Raw genomic sequence first — 20122 nt, forward strand, 5'->3', positions numbered from 1 at the left:
ATGGCTTTTAATGTACTCAAATACTGAAAAGAAGGTTTATTATGCTATTTTCTGTTACATAATATAATGTAGTTTCCTCATCCCAAACACACCTGGAGTTGTGTTTTGTTTCATTCATGTTTAACACACAAATCCTGCAAATTTAGACCAAGTTCTTCTCTCAGACTGAAAACTATCTGTTCTATGTCATTTTGAGTATTTTGAGCTTTGGATGATGTAGACAAACTAAAAATAAACAGTTACTCAAACATGTATGAATGAAACAAATCACAACTCAAGGTTTTTTGAGGAGGTAACATTCTAACATGACTTAATGCTCACAAGAGTCAATTTTGCGTAATATAGGACATTTAAAGATCAAATATTACACATTACATTTGACACTGGCCTCGAGTATGTTTTGGTTTGGAACTTAAAACAAATCTTAATTAGAACTGCGCGACAAAGGACTTTAACAGAGGATTACTGAAACCATGCAAATGACATGAAATACAACTCTGCTTATCTTTTTTTAATGAGGGAACAATATGATGATAATTAAAAGCTAAAAAAGTCAAAATGCATGAATACTACTACAATTACAGTATTAGTTACTTTTAAGTTATTGAGTAATTTCATAAGAATTTTGATCACACTCGTATACAAAAAAATAAGTCAAAAAATGCATAAATTTGATTGAGTCATTTTAAATTGCAATGTGTGTATTATTTAAGCTCAGACCAATCAGAGCAGGCGATGTTGTTATGTGTGGTTGTAGGTATAGAAATTTGCACAACTGGGATACAAGTGGGACGATTTAAAATATAACTTATTACAATTACATGGCTAGAATTATACTGTATTAAATGTGAAAATACATATTTAAAAATCTAAAAATAACTCCCAAAATACACTCAGTTCTATTAAGATGGGTATAATTAGTCACTTTTCCTTAAGATTCCTGGTTGGAGTCCTTTCTGTTTGGAGTTTGCGTAGGTGTGAGAAGAATATTTCTCCAGAGGTCATTCTGTGTCATTGTCCTGGTGTAGATTCATTTGGCAATCAACTAGGCAAGGCAAATATATTTGTACAGCACAATTTGTACACAAAGTATTTCAAAGTGCTGAAGGTAAAAAGCAGCCGTTCACTTGAAAACTACCACCACATGACATCACAAGGTGGAACAAAACATTTGGAGCTTTGGAGATGTAGACAGATGCAGATGTGTGTAGGTTACTTGAGTCCACTGACCAGGTCTTTGCTGGTGAGTGTGGGAGTGCTCTAAGGCTACTCTGTGTCATTGTCCTGCTTCACTTTGTTTTGGTTTCAATTACACATTCACACTAATCCTTACTCAGTTTATTCCCGCTCTGGTTCCACCATGTGAAATAAGTTGGAAATCTTACACATTTATAAGGTTTCAACAATTTAAAGATTTTGTACTCTTGAATGAATTTCAAATGTGAGACAAAAATAGGAGATCACAAATTAATTATTCAAGGGCACAATACATAATATTGCAATATATTTCTCTCACTTTCCCGCCACTTGGTTATGTCGCTCCATGTATGCCTTTCCTGCAGCATCTTACACCCTGAAGTTATGTGCTGGACTGTCTCAGGAGCCTCTTTGCACAGTCTACACCGTGGGTCTTGTCTGGTGTAGTAGATCTGGGCCTCGATTGCTCGAGTGCCCAGGGCCTGCTCCTGTGCAGCCAGGATAAGTGCCTCTGTGTGTCCTTCAGATCAGCCCTCTCAAGCCATTGGTAGGATTTCCTGATATCAGCGACTTCAGTTCTGTTTCGGTGGTTCTCCCCGTGTAGGGGTTTGTCCTGCCATGATGGTCCCTCTAGCACCTCTTCCTCTGAACCCCACTGTCTGAGACATTCTCTGAGCACATCATCTGTCGGGGCCTTGTCCTTGATGTACTCAAGGAGCTTGGATGTTTCATCCCACACTCACTAGTCCTTGGCCTCCTTCCTTCCAGAGTCTCAGGGTGCTGGATTTGGGATGGAACCCTCCATGCATGGTCAGGAGCTTTCGTGTCTTAACATCTGTGATCTGTATCTCCTCCTTTGGCCAGCTTATGATTCCTGCTGTGTATATGATCACTGGGAGGGCGTAGCTCTTTATTGCCCGGAACTTGTTATTGCCATTGAGCTGGCTTCTTAGAACTTGCCTTACTCGTTGTAAAAAGCGACATGACCAAGTGGCGGGCATAGTGTACAGAAACATCTGTGCAGAGTACGGGCTGGAGACCCCAAGGTCAAGGTGGGAAACACCTCCAAATGTTGTGGAGAATGATTGAGCCAAGATCCTGTGGAACTTCCAGTACAGACTGACAGGATGGTGAAGAAACAACCAGACATAGGGGTGGACATTCCAATACCAAGTGATGGTAATATCAGGAAAAAGGAACACGAGAAACTAGAGAAATACCAAGGGGCTCATGGAAGAGCTGGCGAAGGCCTGAAAGGTGAAGGCATCAGTGGTGCCTGTGGTGATCAGAGCACTCGGGGCTGTAACTCCCAAACTGGAAGAGCGGCTACAGCAGATTTCAGGAAAAACATCAGACATCTCAGTCCAGAAAAGTGTGGTACTAGGAACAGCAAAGATACTGCCCAGAACTCTCAAGCTCCCAGGCCTCTGGTAGAGGACCTGAGCTGAATGAGGGTGAGAGAGACCGAACGTGAGTATTCCTTACTGACACCAGTCAATGATTGATGAGTTATTTTTGCTGCTTATTTTGATTTTATTATTACCATTTATATTTTGGTTTGTTGTTATAATATTTATTGTGATGTGTGAGCAACTGCGTCCACGTGGATCAATAAAGTTTGATTAAGACAACAAATCACATATTTAGACAATAGAATGTGATTTTCCAACATTAAATGGTTTTACTTTCCTTTATATTCTCTCATGGCCTTACATTTGTGTAACCCCTCAGTGGTCCAGGTAGGTTTCATAGTGGTCCATGGGGGTTCACTAGTCTATGTGCTCTTATACTTGTTCTGATACAGTTCAAGATGATTATAGAGCTATTCAGGAAAAGTTCATTTCTGTCCTGTGAATGTGACTTGTTTGGTATCGCTACTTCATACGAATGAGTATCTAGTTTCTGTACTTGTTTTAGTATCGATTAGCATCTGATTTTTGATTCGTCAGACAGCGCAAACTGCGGAGAAGAGACCGCACACTACAAGAGAAGTTGTGAGCCATTGAACCATTACTTTGTTGTTAAAATTAGTTCTCACACTCTTTATATGTTTTAGTATCTAATATAAAAACGAAAAGAAGCAAGCAATTTAAACCTAGCTCTTTCCATGCTTCTGTTTTTAAACTATTGACCTTGGACCTAATAGTAAATCAAATCTAACATCACAGAAACCAAAAAGCCTATTTCTTGAAATGACTAGCCTATTTCTTGATGTGACATGAGGAAAGAGTGTCTGTTGTCTGTAAAGTGTTTCATCAGATCACTTCTCTAAGTAATACTTCCTGTTGTCAGTGTTTATGGTCGGGGAAAAGTGTCACAACTTCTTCCACCAACCAACCAGACCCATGACGCCATTACATGACATAACATAAACTGTACGTCTTTTTATGTAACAATATCCAAATCTTTCATTACTATATTTGGACAATATTTAATGCGATATTTTCTGGAGGCTAAGAAAACTGTGAACATGCTACTTTTTCCTCTTAAAATGCCTTGACAAGATTTAAAAACTAAGATTGAAAAGTGCTTCTAACAGTTATTTCTTCATGTAGTCTTCACTGAAACAGAGTGAAGGATCATGGTCTTTAGCTATTGCTGCACCATAACTTTTCATTTAAGCGAAGAGACTTGTAATTCGATATATTGTGATGGTTCACGATATTATTGTAAGACTTTTGACGATATCACAAATACCCATTTAAGATCAGCCTTGGTTTGTAGTTTGTGAACATGGATGATAAATTCCAGAATGCAGGCCAAAGTAAAATTAAAATTGGGATTAAAGGCCCTGTGTGCATCTAGGTATAACACGTTTTATTGTCCCAAAATCAGGAAGTTGTGAAAGTTGTGAAAAGCGCTTATAAACTCATTGTGGTAAATCATTAGGATGCTCAGAATAACTTTGGACCACTGCAAACTGTTTCAAATTAACTAATTCTGTTTTTTACATTTTTAAGACATTAAAAATCAGGAATGAGTTAGTCAAAATGAGTCAGCACTATGATAAATCAAGTGTGGTTTGGTAAGATAGACACTCAGATACATGTGAGCGATATCAGAGCCCAGTATAAAGACATATACAGCTGCGTTTTATTCAGTTAAAAAGAATACATATAAAATAATGCTGCTTTACACTTACAGGCTTCTAGTCGCTTCAGGATTTTGTGCATTCACTCCACACTGATGATAAACTATCGCTGGGTTTCAGATGATATCACAACATTTGGTATTTAATGCAGGTGTGGGCAACTATAGGTGGGCGTTGGCAATTAGAAATGTTAAAATTATGTTTTTGTTATAATACAAGAAGTGAATGTGTCTAGACACTAATAGGTCAACTAATACTAAGTACAATGTAATATATATATATATATATATATATGCATATGTACATAATAAGGGTGTAACGGTACACAAAAATCAAGGTTTGGTACATACCTCGGTTTTGAGGTAACGGTTCGGTTCATTTTCGGTACAATATGGGAACAAAATGCAAAACCATTTTCTTGTTGTTTATTTTTGTGTTTATTAAACCAACAATTTGTTTTAACATTATACAAACTGGAAAGTAAAATAAATGCTGCTTAGCAATACTAATAAGTTAAATAAAATATTCTCAGATAAGCAACAAATGTATGAAACATTCTATTCTCAAACATTCTATTCTAAAATTAATTCCTTGTAAACAGTAAACAAAATTTTTCAAAAAGTAAAGCACAGCACAAACAGTTCCAACATAAAGCTTTACTCAATCTTCATATTTTTGGCAAGAAAAAAGAACTTGTCCACAGAGGTTGTGGGTCTGGAGAGAGCGGAGATTCTGTACTGTACAACAGTAGTTTTGCGAGGATTCACGTGGTTCAGAGGGATGTAGTCAAAGCGGGGGGGCAATTGCTGCCAAGGCGGCCGCCCTAACTATAAAGCGCTGTGGGAAACACTGTCACTCCAATCACAGACGAGTTCCCTCGTGCATATTAAAGAGCAAAGCCTTCAGTGTAGTGTAGTGGCGCAGTCACATGTAGTGGCGTAATGTAAACACACACCAATTACCAATCTCTACTGAACTAAAGGTAAAAGGAGCAGTTAACTTGAAAACTATTGCTTCATCATGGAACAGAGCACTTTGAGCTTTGGTGATGTAGACAGAATAAGACTAATAATAATACATGATTAACCAAACGTGTGAAAGAAATAAAACACAACTTTAGGTCTGTTTTTGATGACATAATAACATGGCTTAAAGCTCACAAGGACCTTTAAATAGTTGAATCTTGAGTAAATGTAGAATGAGCCTGAAGCGCTGTTCTCATATCTGCAGTTGGACAGAAGATAACTGCAGCGTCTCAGATATGATAAAAATGTACAGCTCCATGTCACAACAGGTGAGCGGAGAGTCTCTTTGACCTTGACCTAATCTCTCCCCAGGTTCCTGCTGCATGGTTACCAAGCAACAATCAACTTGGTGTTAACCTTGATAATAACGTGGTTTATCTGTACCTTGTGTTTCTTTTTGTGATGTGTTAAACTGATGGGAAAGTATTGACAATTTGTAGTCCAATAGTTAGTGCTAGATGGCTACAAGTTACATTATTAAACTTCTCTGTTGGAAGGTACATCACAGGCTTGACTTTACTGAGGCCTCGCCTCATCCACTGTCCACTGTCCACTAATCCGATTGAAAACGGCTCCAGAGACGGAATAATTCCCATGAATTAATCTGAGTACAGATCTGATCTGGCACTGTGTGGACACCTGAAAATGCCGATACGCTGATGTAGGTCTATGCGCCCTGAAGTAATTCACCGCCAAAACGCTAAGAGGCTAGAATATACGTGCATTCATATATACAGTCTATGTGAATGACCTGCAGACGTATAATCTCTGAAAATTTTAACATGAACCATCTCCAACATGATATAAGCACAGAAGAGACTCACCATCAGAACAGAAAGAACAATCATATTCCACCGAGACGTGTCCTTTAGTCCGACAGAAGCTGAATTGCATCAGCGCACAATAGTGAGCTGTTTTTGTGAGTGCTTAGTTTATTCAAATGAGCCTTGCAGTTTAAGTTTGTTTCTGTAAAATATAAACAGAGCTGTTGCACGTGAGCTGACATCAGTGAGCCGATGGTGAGAATTTGGCGACGGCAGCGCAATGAACTGAAGATGAATAAAGCATTCAGAGACGATAAAAAGCAGACGGCGTGAACTTAAAAACGTTCTTGAAGATGTGGACCCCTGCGGCTTATATTCAGGTACGGCTTAAATATGTACAAATTAAAATTTAGTAAACACTTTGTTGATGCGGCGTATATTTAGGTGCGCTCAATGACCAGAAATGATGGTAATTACAACAACACTGTACATGTTTATTTATGTTTTAATTTGCAGAATGGTTCATGGTCATTTGGTTTACCATTTTTAATGCTGAAATCCTTTTGGTTTAAACCTAAAATGCATCTCTGAATGGTCACTACTGCTAGATATTATATGTTTGATTATTACTGTGTAAGGGTAGTTTAGGACTACTGTATGATTGCTTACTGTTTAAACGTGTTAATCAAATGATACGTGCATGTAGTCAGAAAGGAATAGAAACTAGACTGTCTGGTAAACAGCTCAGAATTGCAAAGATTGTGTCAGATAAAGGTCAATGTGATGCTACTTCTTCTTTGTGCAATGTGTTTTCTCTAGTGTGTGACAGACAGTGTGGACCAGGTGAAAGGTGAAAAGGTGGTGTAACGAGAAAGCAAGTCTGCAGGTCTTGGAAATCCACAATGAGAAACTGTGTGAGAAGAAGAAGACAACACCTAGATGCAACCAAAAAAAAAAGGCACAATGTTAGACTAGGAAGGTGAAAAATACTTAGTACTGTCCTAATTAGAGGTGGAAAAACAAATGTCAAAATAAAAGAGTCAGATAAGGGAAGAAAAGTTATCTCCGATGAACATTACCTAAACCCCAGCACCCGCAGTCAATCATGAGTCAGTGCTAGTGCAACCTCTGCAGCTTCGAGAGTGAATTCTGGAGGTTCTAAGCTTTCACATGAGCCATGGTCTGTCCCTATACTGATAATGAGACAAACTTGGATGTGTCTCTATCTGCAGGTTAAAGCTCTGGCAACACAGGTCCAGACCAACGTGCATTTCTGATGATCAGGAAACTCCACTGAACATTTTGAAAAGCACTTATAAACTCATCAGGGTGAATAATCAGGCTATGAAAGCAGAAGGTAAGAGAGGAATAGGGTTGTGTATCAAGAAGCAGAGGTGGGGTCTTGCAAGTTCAGTCACTATTTTTATGACTTGAGACTTGACTTTTAAAAGACTTGGGACTCGACTTGGGCTTGAAGCTCAGTGATTTAGGGTTTGACTTTAGACCTGTGACTTGAGAAGACTTGATGCTTCTCCTAAAAGTACATGTTTTTAGAAAACACTTCTCTCTTTAAAGTTGATACATGCGGTGCTTAATTTTAAAAGGGATAAACTGGAGCATGTCCCTCCTACTTCTCTGTTTGTTACTTTGGATGTAACTGAAGCACTGTGAGATGGTATCCTCCAATGTACTACAGTAATATACAGTACAACAGAGTACTATACAGTAAAACAAGAAATACAAAAAACATGATCCTTCCATTTCAGTGGAGACTACCTAACAAAATAATTGTTATTTAGCACTTTTAAATCTAAATTCTTTCTATTCAGACCATAATGATTCACACTAAGATCTTGTCAAGTTTAAAGTCAAAAATTAGCATTTCTATAACTCTTATATAAATGTATAAATATGCCATGACTTTTGACGTAAAGACTTGAAATGACTTGAAGCTCAAAGCAAACTACTTAGACTTGACTTGGATTTATGGGACAGTGACTGGAGACTCGACTTGTATTTGACTTGGGACTTGACTCGGACTTGAGGTCAAAGACTTGAGATTTACTTGAGACTTGCAAAACAACAACCTTGTCGCACCTCTGCTAAGAAGTGGCCGATACGATACACACCTCGATACACAGGCTACAGTATGATGCATATCTCTATATGTAGTACAGTGTACTTTCAATTCAATATGATATATTTCGAATGAATTTGATTTGGTTCTCAATAAGCAATAAAAGGTAAATCATGTCTGTGACACTAAGTCTTTGTTAAATAACTTCTTACGTAAAGTTCATATGAAACACAAACATTTTAATCATCAAAACAGTGAAAATGTCAAATGTGTTGCATAAATGAGTTTCCTTCCTCTAAACAAGCAACAAAACTGTGGCGCTGTTACAAAATAATTTAATAAAATACACCAAAAAAATACTCTTGGTGATATATCGATACAGCAGCCCACAATATCAATACTGTATCATCACATTAAATGACACGATATATCAATATTTATATATTTTTGCACACCCCTAGTGAGGAAAAACTGTGGACCACTGCAAACTGTTTAAAGTGAACTAGTTCTATTTAACATGTTCTTGAGACAATAAAAACAGATATGTTGCCTTCGATGGACATTTAGAGTTTGATTTGTCAGAAGTTCTTTGGTGTCTGTTTCTCAGTGCAGCCCTGAGTTGTGCTATTTTGCTCACACTGCGTCAGATGCAGTTTGTAAATGCAGGTTATCGAGAGCTCCACTGACCTTGAACATATATGGTCTCACAGATATGATTATCAGCATTAGTGATATCGGTCGACACAATGAACAAAGTGTGTAAAACGTTCACACCTGGCAACTGCAACCAGTATCAACAAGTGTAGCATCAGTGACCCTCTTTATCTGAGCTGCTGTCTGTTGTAGTCATAGTTCAGTTAGCCTAAGCCACCTGAGCTCTGACATAACACCATCCCAGAGGAAAGAAAATCCAAATCTCATGTCTTTCTCCTTGACCATTTTGAGTATTGTTTAAGACAATACAGCACAAATGGCTTATTGCTCTGGTTTCTCATGTTTTGCTCAGGTTAGACTCCTCTGTACACATGAAAGAGATATCTATTTGGCCTTAACCAAATCTCAAACTTTCACCGTGTTTATTCTTTTGCTCAAACTAACCTCAGTCTAGGCTCCGTGTTGTACTTCTCATCTGCTGCTCAACTTAAAGTAGGACAAACTTTAAGCCCGGTCAGTGTGGGTTTGGTGCTCGATTGTCAGATTCAGTCTGATTGGAATTGTGTCTCTGAACATGTTGGCTCTACTAGGGTGACCAAACATATGTTTTTTCCCCGGACATGTCAGTTTTTTGCATCCTATCCTGGGCGTCCGGGTTTTTTTTCATAAAGTGATGTAAATGTCTGGGTTTTCATTATCTTTAATTGGGCCATTAAATCGGTCAGTCTGCAACACGCTGAAGCACAAATTTAACGATGACTTGGACAAGAAATTCCTTGTTTTCCATGCCAGTCGGGACAAGTGGGAGGCCATGTGCACAGTTTGTGAGGTGAAAGTCACTCAGTGGTGTCTGAGTTTTCACAAACAGAAATATGTTCACCCTAGGCTCTGGTGTTTTCATAGCGGCTGAAAAAAACATCTGTCAGGAACTGAACAAAACGTCTCTTACTATCAAAAGTACGCTCATTTAAGTACTTCTATTGGAAAAAGCAGGCCTGCCCTCAGTTACAATAACAATAACTTATGCTTTGCTTGGTTAAACCATTTTTAATACACATTTATGATAACACTTGATTAATTAGTACGCTAATCATACTAGCACTTGGTCGGATGCAGATCTCTTCATTTTATTTCATGTCTAGGGACAAACTACATCATTTGGAATCACTTGCACTCACACGCTGCACATTTCTCTTTGTGGCTCGCAGCTAGTTACGTTGACGCTAACAGTGCTAACAACAATGCAACCGGTAGCAGCTACTGCTAGAGTTAAAAATAAAACTGAAACTATACAAAGGTGTTTGTATTGTTGAAATGTAAAAAAAAAAACAAGAAAAAAACTATACCATGTGGTGTGGTCCTCTGTGTTTTTATTAGTTATTTCTGTTTATAAGCAACAGAGCTTTTGGTTAGAGTCCTCCTAATCACTGAGTGTGGAGACTTAGTTTAAAGATCTGCATCACATACACTGCTCCTGAAGCTTGATTTGATTCATCACTCAACCATCTGCTTTGTCACAGGTGCACGTTTACCACCCATTCTGCACACTTTACGCCTCGGTGAAGTGGCCCTCTCTTCACACCCGCACACAAACCCACTGGTTATTGTTCATTTACAAATGTTTAACTGGTAAAACTCCAACAGATACATCACTCAGGTCGTTCCTAAAGCCCACACAGCTCTTAGCCGCTTCACATTTCAGTTCTGCAACAAGTGACTAGAACCACCTTCAACAAGCTTTGAAAGTTCGTTTTGACCTGCATCCAGGGCAAGTGTGTGTACTTGCATATGTATGTAAGTATATGTGGATATGTTTTGTATATATGTGGGTATATATTTTTTTTTGCAAATGACAGGGAAGCACTCCAGAGGTGATCAAAAAAAAAAAAAAAAAAAAAAAAAAGTGAACCACGTGATTATGTAAAACAATTGGGGTAGGACTCCATAAGTTTTTTAAACTTCATCCTACTCCTTTTGAGCAATAGGTCACAAATATGTTCATGTATATATCACTATTTTTGTTATTGTTTTTTTTTAATTTTGTTGTACCTGGCTCAAACAAAGAAATGAATGAATGAATGAATGAATCCAGAGTATTTTACAGGATCATTACACAGGCTTTAACACTTTTGCATCTTTAATCTGCAAATGTTACACTGTCTCATGTTTGTATTCACTGTTTTATGTTATGATTGACGTGTGAGTGTTTGTGCTGTTGTGTTATGCTGCCTCTTGGCCAGGTCGTCACTGCAAATCAGAAGGTCCTCTCAGTTGACTTTCCTGGTAAAATATTGAATAAAAAAACAAAAATGTAAACGATGATTTTATTGATTTTATTGATTTATTTATTTATTGCTATTGAGTGCTATATAAATTAAGTGGATTTGGATTTCTCAACAGTGGTACCCCTCGTGATTGGGACTTCACAGCTTCACCAATGCTACTCCCCTTCATCCTCACCCCCTCCCCATCATTGTACTCTCCCATCAGTGGTACTACCTCATCCGCACTGTAGCCATGGCACTCCTTCATCAGTGGTACTCCCCCATCACCTCTGAAGCAGTGGTACTTTTCTTTCTAGGAATTCTGTCATTGTTTAAAAGGGTTAGGTACTATATGTACTCTTACTTGGCCTAAACGCTTTTAATCATGATCCATGGTTTTGTAATCAGTTTCTTTTTTTTTTTTTTTTTTTTTTTTTGTGGTGCTGCAAATTAACGATTGAACCAATACTTCTACCACTATTACCTCCCAACAGCTGTACCTTTACTTCATTTAGCTACTGGGTTGATAACACCAAAAATGAGTATGGCCACATGTGTCAAATCATGTGGAAAAGAAAGGAAAAGAAACACATGTCCAAACTCACTGTTGATATTTTATTTTGCACTTCTGCCATCTAGTGGTCAGATCCATACATTATTTTATGCATTTAAGGTGAGACAGTTACTGGCGAATAGAAAAAACAACAAAAAAGATTAGATTTAGATCTGAGATTTGATACGTCTTCTATAGTTCACACTCTTAAATGTAAGAAATGGTTTTCATCATGTATTTTTTTGATGACATTAGATTCAAACAAATTTAGAGAGGGGCTGTTGCCATTTTATCTAATATGGGCAAACATGACACTTAAATAAAACACTTAAATAATTAAATAAAAAATACGTATTGGAGAGATTGGTGTTTGCAGGAGCTACATTAAGTGGTTACATTTAGTGTATATTTATGTATCATGTGAGAAAAATGCATATAGGCTATTTTAGGCTTTTTTGACTTTTATGTGACACTCATACACTGTCATAGATATAGTTACTCAAGTAGTCCTACTGCTGCCTACTACCTTCATTTTAGAGTATGCACCCTAGTTATTTCATTAACAACCATTCATATAAACAATAATACACATCAACGTACATGGATGTTTGGACACCAGTTTGCTATACTAATGATTTGTCAGTAAACCTAATAGGCTGCCCTACACAAATAAACCTAAATCCACAGTGATGCAACCAGCTGAACCCTGTCAGATGATTTGGGATTGCAATGCTGCACATGCTCTTAGTGAAAATGGAAGAAATCATTATATTATAGTAGATTAGCCTATATAGCCTAAATTCATTTTGCCTGTGCATTCATACACAAATCAGTCAGTTTCCATGCACCATTGTGTGATGACTTATGAAATGACATGATTGTTGTTGTCTTTACAGATGCAGCGTGAGCCAGTATATGGTCAGCTAAACCCTCCTGTGCCAGCCCTCGATGTGTTCTTTGATGACCAGAACACCCTGCCAGACTATCGGCTCAGTAACAGACTCAATTCAGGCCAAGCTGAGGGTCCTGCCATCAAAGGACAGTAGGGCCGGTCACACGAGGTGCTCATTCTGTTCATCATAGACTAGCTCGCCCATGGACTGCCAGGCCTTTCATGTCTCCAATTCCTGGACTTTTCAGATCTGGCCAACAGTCCAATGTTTGCAAAGTCTGTGGGTGTTATTGATGACTGCCTTATACTCTGGTGCGACTTATATATAAAAAATTTTCACACTGACAGCTGCGAGAGGGCGCTCTAAGCTTGTGTGTCAGTATCTAATACTACTACTTCCACGAAAGGTGAACCGTGTTATAGTGAGGGACGACTGTACGCTAAAATTGGAGAACGTTGCAAGTACAGAGCAGTGGGCATATGCCGGGTGTAATGAACACTGGGATTGAAAATATAGCATCTTGAAAATAAATGATTAAGGATTAGTCAAACATGCACAAATCACTCCAAAGGCAACTTCTAGAGGGTAAATGAGAAGAGGGAGCAGCTACACCATAGTTTAAAGCTCTGAAAATTCGATTGTGCAGAGTACGTCTGCTTTAATGTAAAAGAGAAAAGTTGGCTTCTTCAGCTTTTCAAATGTGATTCTTCAGCATTTCCTGCACTGTCATTTCCTCAGATGAAAATCAGAACACATAGAGTGAGACCAGACCTGTTATAACCCACTCTGATCCTCTACATCTACAGTACATGATGGAGCAGCCTGTGGTCAGGAGAAGGCGCTCTGGTCATACCCAAACTGAGGACACAGGCACACAGCCAAGTAAGTTTTTTTTTAAATGATTGTAACGTTAAGGCCTGTCATGATACCAAATTTAGAAACAAAAATGTTATTTTGCCACCGAGAAATATTGAGATACGCTATAATATTGAACGTACTTTATGCCACTAAGCCAATTAAAGTTCCAAGTGGACTCTTATGATCATCATCAAACACATACATGGAGTTGTGTTTTGTTTCGTCCACACGTTGTTGACTAATCCTTTAATATTGGTCTGTCTGCCTCTCCTATACTTTGTTCCACCTTGTGATTTCATGTAGTGGTAGGTGTGAAGGTGTTTGGAGCTTAAAGGTGCACTATGTAACCTACATGTTTCTACAGATTTGTCAGTATGACATTAAACAGCGCTACCTAACATTTGTTAAATTACATACCTAGAAAAAAGAGGCATTCTGATTGTGTGCGCGGGGTCGCCTCTCCACAGATCTGGAGCCTCATTTCTAAAGCTCAGTTACGCAGAAATCATTGCATAGGTGCTCTTTATGTCAACCACGAGATTTATGAAACACCTACTACTACATCTGTACCTTTATTTAAAAATGGTCTGGTTCAATATTTACATATCCCGTGTAACTGTTTTTGATCATTTTGTTGAATTTTGTTGTTCATCTTGTTGTATTTGAACTCTGTCATAGTTTTTGATTTATTATGTGTCTAACAGTCAAGTGTGAGTGTGTGAGTGTATGTGTGTGTGTTTGTGTTGATTTTGTTGTTTATTTGAATTTATGTAGCCTACAGTCTCCCCTACTGTATCTGTCTTTTGTTGTTGTATTTATGAGGACCCTCTTGAAAATCAAGGGGCTTATCAATCCGTGTATCATTCGTTCATTCGTTTTTCAATATAAAACCAAAAATAAGAAAACGGAAAAACAACAGTTTTCTTCGTTATTTGTCTCCAAAACCAAAATGAAAAAACGGATAACGATTGGTTTTTTCAGTTTTCGATTTTGTGTTTAAATGAAGAATGGAAAAAACGGATAACGGCCGTTTCCCGTTTACGTGACTTCAGTGACTGTGATGCCGGACTTTTGCACCGCGTACGGACTGAATCAGGACGGATCCAGGTCCAAGACCAGACCGAGACCAGAGCGGGACTGAGACCGGGACAGAGCTGCTCTGGTCCTCCGCGCTCAAGAACCGTGGCTGGTTCCGAGGTGGTGCAAAGCCTCCGACTGACGCTTTCACACCAATGAAAATGAATCGAACTAAGAGCTTTTGGTTCAAATGGACCAGGTCCAGGACCAGACCGGGACCAGAGCGCTACTGAGACTGGGACCAGACCGGGACCAGAGCGGGCCTGAGACAGAGACCGAGACAAGACCAGGACCAGACCGGGACCAGACCGGAGGCTCAGAGCCCACGGCAGGGCCGGAGCTCGAAGCTGAGGCTCGGACCCCGTGGAGGCTCGGAGTCAAAGCTCGGAGTCCGCCCTGGTCCCGGTCTGGTCCCGGTCTCAGTCCCGCTCTGGTCCCGGTCTGGTCCCGGTCTCAGTCCCGCTCTGGTCTCGGTCTGGTCTCGGACCTGGATCAGTCCTAGTTCAGTCCGTACGCGGTGCAAAAGTTCGGCATCGCAGTCACTGAAGTCACGTAAACGGGAAACGGCCGTTATCCGTTTTTTCCATTCTTCATTTAAACACAAAATCGAAAACTGAAAAAACGAATCGTTAAACGTTTTTTCATTTTGGTTTTGGAGACAAATAACGAAGAAAACTGTTGTTTTTTCGTTTTCTTATTTTTGGTTTTATATTGAAAAACGAATGAACGAATGATACACGGATTCTTATCCTCCAAACAACCACATTCAAATACTAAGTCCCGCGCTTTGCTTATGTCTATAGCACCTAGGACCATAGACCATAGACTGCTATGTCACAGTGTGTGGCTGTGACCCGACAAAGGACGACGTGAAACACTGGGACTAAATGCAACTTCAACATTTTTACTTTTGTATTTATGCACCGAGCTCCAGAGTGACCCGAGTCCATGCACGACACGAAGCTTACAGTCCGAACCTGACCCGAACTCAAAATATTCCCTACATTTTTGTGTAATGGGGAGCTCTTGCAAATAAGAGCTTGCACTTAAGGGCTCTCCCTGTGCCGTCCAGGCAAGCAGAGTTTGAATGTCTCATTTGGACTTTTATTGGCAGAATAACAGCTCCTGATATGAGTCTGAAGTGTTACACGCCAAATCTGAAATCTACTGAAACACTTGTCCCCTGACCGCTGCTCCATGTATCCATCCCTCGCTCCTTTCGCTCTCCCGGGGAGGGCATCTGAATCTCTTGCACACGCTCATAGCCCCCTCCTTTGACCATTCAGACCCCCATATGCATGTATCTTAGTATATTTGCATAAACAGGGCCAGTCCCCAACACACTTCATAGGCAGACTTAAAAATATAGCGATAAAAACTCTTGATTTGTATTTATTTTTTAAACCTTGTGTAATGTTGCGACCGAGAACCCTTATTTACTCACAGAATCCGTTCTGGCATAAAAAAGGACAAGGGCAATGTGGTATAAAAGTTACACCTCTTTATTTAATCTTCTAAACATAAAAAAATATATATTTCATTTTCTGGTTCCCTTCTTGATACAATTACACACCACTCAATTGTCATAGATGAAGGACTCAACCCCACCCAAACTAAAACACAACAAATCAAATTAGTAATCCAAATCAAACAAACAAACACTAGTTGAACCCTACATTTACAATAAGTTAAAGTGCGGGTGCGCTGTAAACCTGGGTAATGTAATAATACTTAAAGTGCGTGGGCCAAGGTACCTGAGGTAGACTTCGTTACAATAAAGGGCATAAAATTCCAGCTGGTGAAAGTGCTCGTGCTAAGGAGGCCTATTTGGGCAAAAGTGACTTGTGCCAACCCTGAGACCTAACCTCGCATTGCACTGACCCCCCTGATCAAATATTGCACTTCCCTCCAAGACCTCGGCTACTGTTAATCAATATTCAATTAAAACCAACACTAAGAATAAGATAAAGAATAATGAGCAAGAATAATGCAGCAGTGGCAATCTGTTACACAGGGAAAAATTAATTAGCTTCAAGTAGCGACCACCACCCCAGATATACAACAAAAGAGCATTTACCGCAAATTTAGAAGAGATTTAGCAGATTCTAGCTACAGGTAGGATCTATAAAGCACAGATTGCGTGGTTCAGTGCGTGCGGAGGTTTTTCTAAATTTGGAGTTTGTGTGGCGCAAGGTTTAATATCATACTGTGAAATATTCCAGAGAAAGCGATAACATCTCCACAGAGAAAAGTGTCTTACAGATCCTCCACCAGAAAAGTTACACAATGCACCTTTACAAACACAGTGGAACACTTCCAGTAAATATGCAGGGTTTGTGCATTAAACAAATGAAACAAAACACAACTCCAGGTCCAGGTTTTTGATAAGGAAACCACATTATAACACAGATTACAAAATAGTGTAATATGGGTCCTTTTATATTAAAACAAGATAATATGAATAGAGAGTGTCATTAAAAAGTGTGGGCTGCAACTAATAAATGGTAGAAGTGACTTATTCAACCTCCTACAGCTCAAATCTTATTGTATTACAACTAAAATAACAAAAATCTCTCCACTTTTGCAAAGAAAACATACCCAGGATAAACACTGAGCCCCAAGATCAATACATAAGTCGATACAGTAATTATTGTCACAGGCCTATGTAATGTTTATTAAATTGTATTGAATTTGTTGCTTATATTCATTCTGTTTTGAAGGAAACTGGATTCTACTGGTCTTCTTCTGCTTTGGACCTCTTTGCATGATAAAAGCTCTCAGCATATACTTCCACATCTGTGAGTTGTTAGTGATAACAGTAATGATATAAATAAATAATAAAGTAGTAGTAGTAGTAACGGTAGTAGTAGTAGTAGTAGTGGTAATATCATTATCATTTTCAGGCTGGGACGTGAAATATCAAAATGCAACAGCAGAACGGCAAGTCCTTCAGAGCAGTAAGTTGTAACAAAATAATATCTGAAATAACAAATTCAACAGTGTTGTTTTGGCTCAACTCTTTGCAGGATATACATGCACATTTTCTACGTCTAGTTTTTGGTCTTAAAATAGACATGAAGAACAGTGAGAATAAACATGTGACTCAAATTATGTTTCTCATTAAAATGATCAGATTAAAGCCACAGTGCAAAACTTTTTGGGCAAAAATATACTGACGTTTTTCATTTACGTCATGTTAACGTTAGTGAAAAACATGCATCCTGACTATGTACGGGCTTGCATCTCCACAAACCAGACTCTTTCACACCAGGCCAAATGAACCAAGCTCACATCTGTACTCGAGTTTGCTTGAAGAGGACTAAATGGTGTAGATGTGAAAACCCCCTAACAGTCAACATTAGGTTTAACAGGTCAGGCCCATGTTAATGGGGCAAGAAGATGAAGACAACCCAGTCAACTGTACATATTTACAAAGGGCAAGGTGACGGCTCCAGCAGCCACACAGCAGCTCCAGGAGTCACATCTCGAAATTAAGATGAAGTTATATATAAATATACCTTGGATTTTTAAAAACAATATAGTTTAAGTCATATGAATTGCAAAAAAACTTGCAAAAAAACCCCCAACAAAGCTATATTTGATCCTTTTGTTTAAGACTTGAAATGACTTGAAGCTCAAAGCAGACGACTTGAACTTGACTTGAAGTTGTGGGTCAGTGACTTGAGACTCGATTTGGACTTTCCTGACTTTGACTTCGGATTTGACTCGACTTGAGGTCAAAGACTTGAGACTTACTAGAGACTAGAGATTTACTTGCAAAATGACTTGGTCCCACCTCTGATTTTGGAGTATTCTGTTTAAAATCACACTGCTACTAAAAAAACTTGTCAAATGCACTTTAAGGACTATCAGGTGTCTTTATTTATATCTGGGTAAATTTGTAACTAAGAAGCATCAGTTAACACAAGGAATGAATAAAAACAAACATAAAAGATAAAGATTTCAATAGTGCCTTATTTATATATTATTATTATTATATTTATATATGATTATTATTATTTTCCAGAAAGAATTAAACTGGAGGAAAGATTACAGGAGCTAGGTAAGTCTGTGTTGGTTTAAAACTTCTTCTTGAGTTCTTGAGTTTCTCAAAGTAGTGAACACAGAACCGTCAGGCTACTTTATAACTTTGGCTCTCTGAAACACGAGGGAGACTGTCCACCACAAAGTAAAACAGCAGTGAGTTGCTTTTCCCTTTGAGTAAAGGCCTCACGTACCATGCCTATAGTAAGAAAAGCAGATTATCAAATCATTGGAGATGTGAACAACAAAGAATCTTTTCTTTTGTTTCAGATAACTACACATCTAAAGGTTGGGTGTATTTCCAAGGCAGCGTGTACCTGGGCTCCACCACACGGAGCTGGCAGGAGAGCAGGAAGTACTGTCAGAAGAGAGGAGCAGATCTCATCATCATCAACAGTGACCAGGAGCAGGTCTGGAGCTTGCTCTACTTTCTGTTCAAATTCAGAATCTGATCAAAGAGCATGAAAAACCTCCGTCCAAACTTGAGACAATCCAACCGCAGTTGCTAATTAGTACCATGTGTCTTGAAAATGATCATATCATTCAGAACTAAATATATCACTTATTTTACCTGAGATAAATAAGAGTTTGATGCTTCGATTATTGATTCTCAGTCCTTAGCATTTCAACCTTTTCTTTCTAAAAAATATGCGTCCAGTCCAAAACGTACAGTTTTTATGTTCGTGTAAGGTGAAATATGCGTGCACTGAGGCCAGGCCCTTACGTTTTACCTGAACGAAAGATGCTTCTCCCGTGTCGGTTAATCCGCCTGTCAGTCACACCCAACTCAAATCAGGGAGACAGGATTCAGTTCCAGACCAAAGGATTGTCAAATCATGTTTTTCTGGCTGGGCAGTTAACTGAGCAAGGGACAAAAATAAAAACAATATATCATTTTAAACTGCTTTCTTTCACAGAAATTTGTACACTCGCTATTTCCAAATAACAGATGGATTGGACTGAGTGACCTGGAGGAGGAGGGGGTCTGGAAATGGCTGGATGGCTCACTGCTCAATATAAGGTTCATAAACTTTTGATCGAATCCTAAAAACACACAAGATTGCTTTAAATGCAAAACATGTCATTGTGTCAATATCTTTTTGGATTTCAGCTTCTGGAGTGTCGGTGAGCCAAATGATGGAATAGGAAATGAAGACTGTGCTGAAATTATGTATAGAGACAGGTTATCAAACTGGAATGACCTCAGCTGTGCTGAGGAACGTGATTTCGTCTGTGAAAAAAATATTTTTGCTTAAACAGAATAATGATGCACATGCATTTTGTTTGTTATGAGACTGTAAATCAAGACCATTACACTGGCACAGTCTTGTTTAATCTGCTTATATCATGGTCACTTTAAATCTGACAAAATTTCTCTGTGAATGTTCAAAGCATTTGTTATTTCTGCTTTAATTCATTAAAGTTTTTTTTTTAACAAGTTCATTAACAGTAGTTTATTTGTGTACCTGTTGCTATGATGAAGCTCAGTGTAATATAGACAGTGATTAAGTGCTGCTGGACCTACATGGTTATACAAAATGAATGCGTGACAGTTAGCATCAGAATCCTTCCACGGTATAACTGGTAATAAAGTGCTTATCTGCATTCCATAAAATTGGAGACTT

General features: G+C 38.7%; 1 protein-coding gene across 1 annotated transcript; it reads left to right on the plus strand.

The window, feature by feature from the left end:
* Positions 1-13326: 13326 nt before the first annotated feature.
* On the plus strand, positions 13327-19809 carry LOC110155718 (CD209 antigen-like protein E). Its single transcript, XM_055152110.1, has 7 exons — positions 13327-13400; positions 17174-17251; positions 17357-17410; positions 18481-18516; positions 18768-18907; positions 19415-19518; positions 19609-19809. Exons 1-7 carry the CDS (start codon positions 13328-13330, stop codon positions 19751-19753), a joined length of 630 nt encoding a protein of 209 aa, XP_055008085.1. The 5' UTR covers position 13327; the 3' UTR covers positions 19754-19809.
* Positions 19810-20122: the final 313 nt, after the last annotated feature.

The sequence above is a fragment of the Boleophthalmus pectinirostris genome, unplaced genomic scaffold (assembly GCF_026225935.1).
Source record: "Boleophthalmus pectinirostris isolate CB_2022bp ecotype Guang Dong unplaced genomic scaffold, ASM2622593v1 HiC_scaffold_16, whole genome shotgun sequence".
NCBI classification, from domain to species: Eukaryota; Metazoa; Chordata; class Actinopteri; order Gobiiformes; family Gobiidae; genus Boleophthalmus; species Boleophthalmus pectinirostris.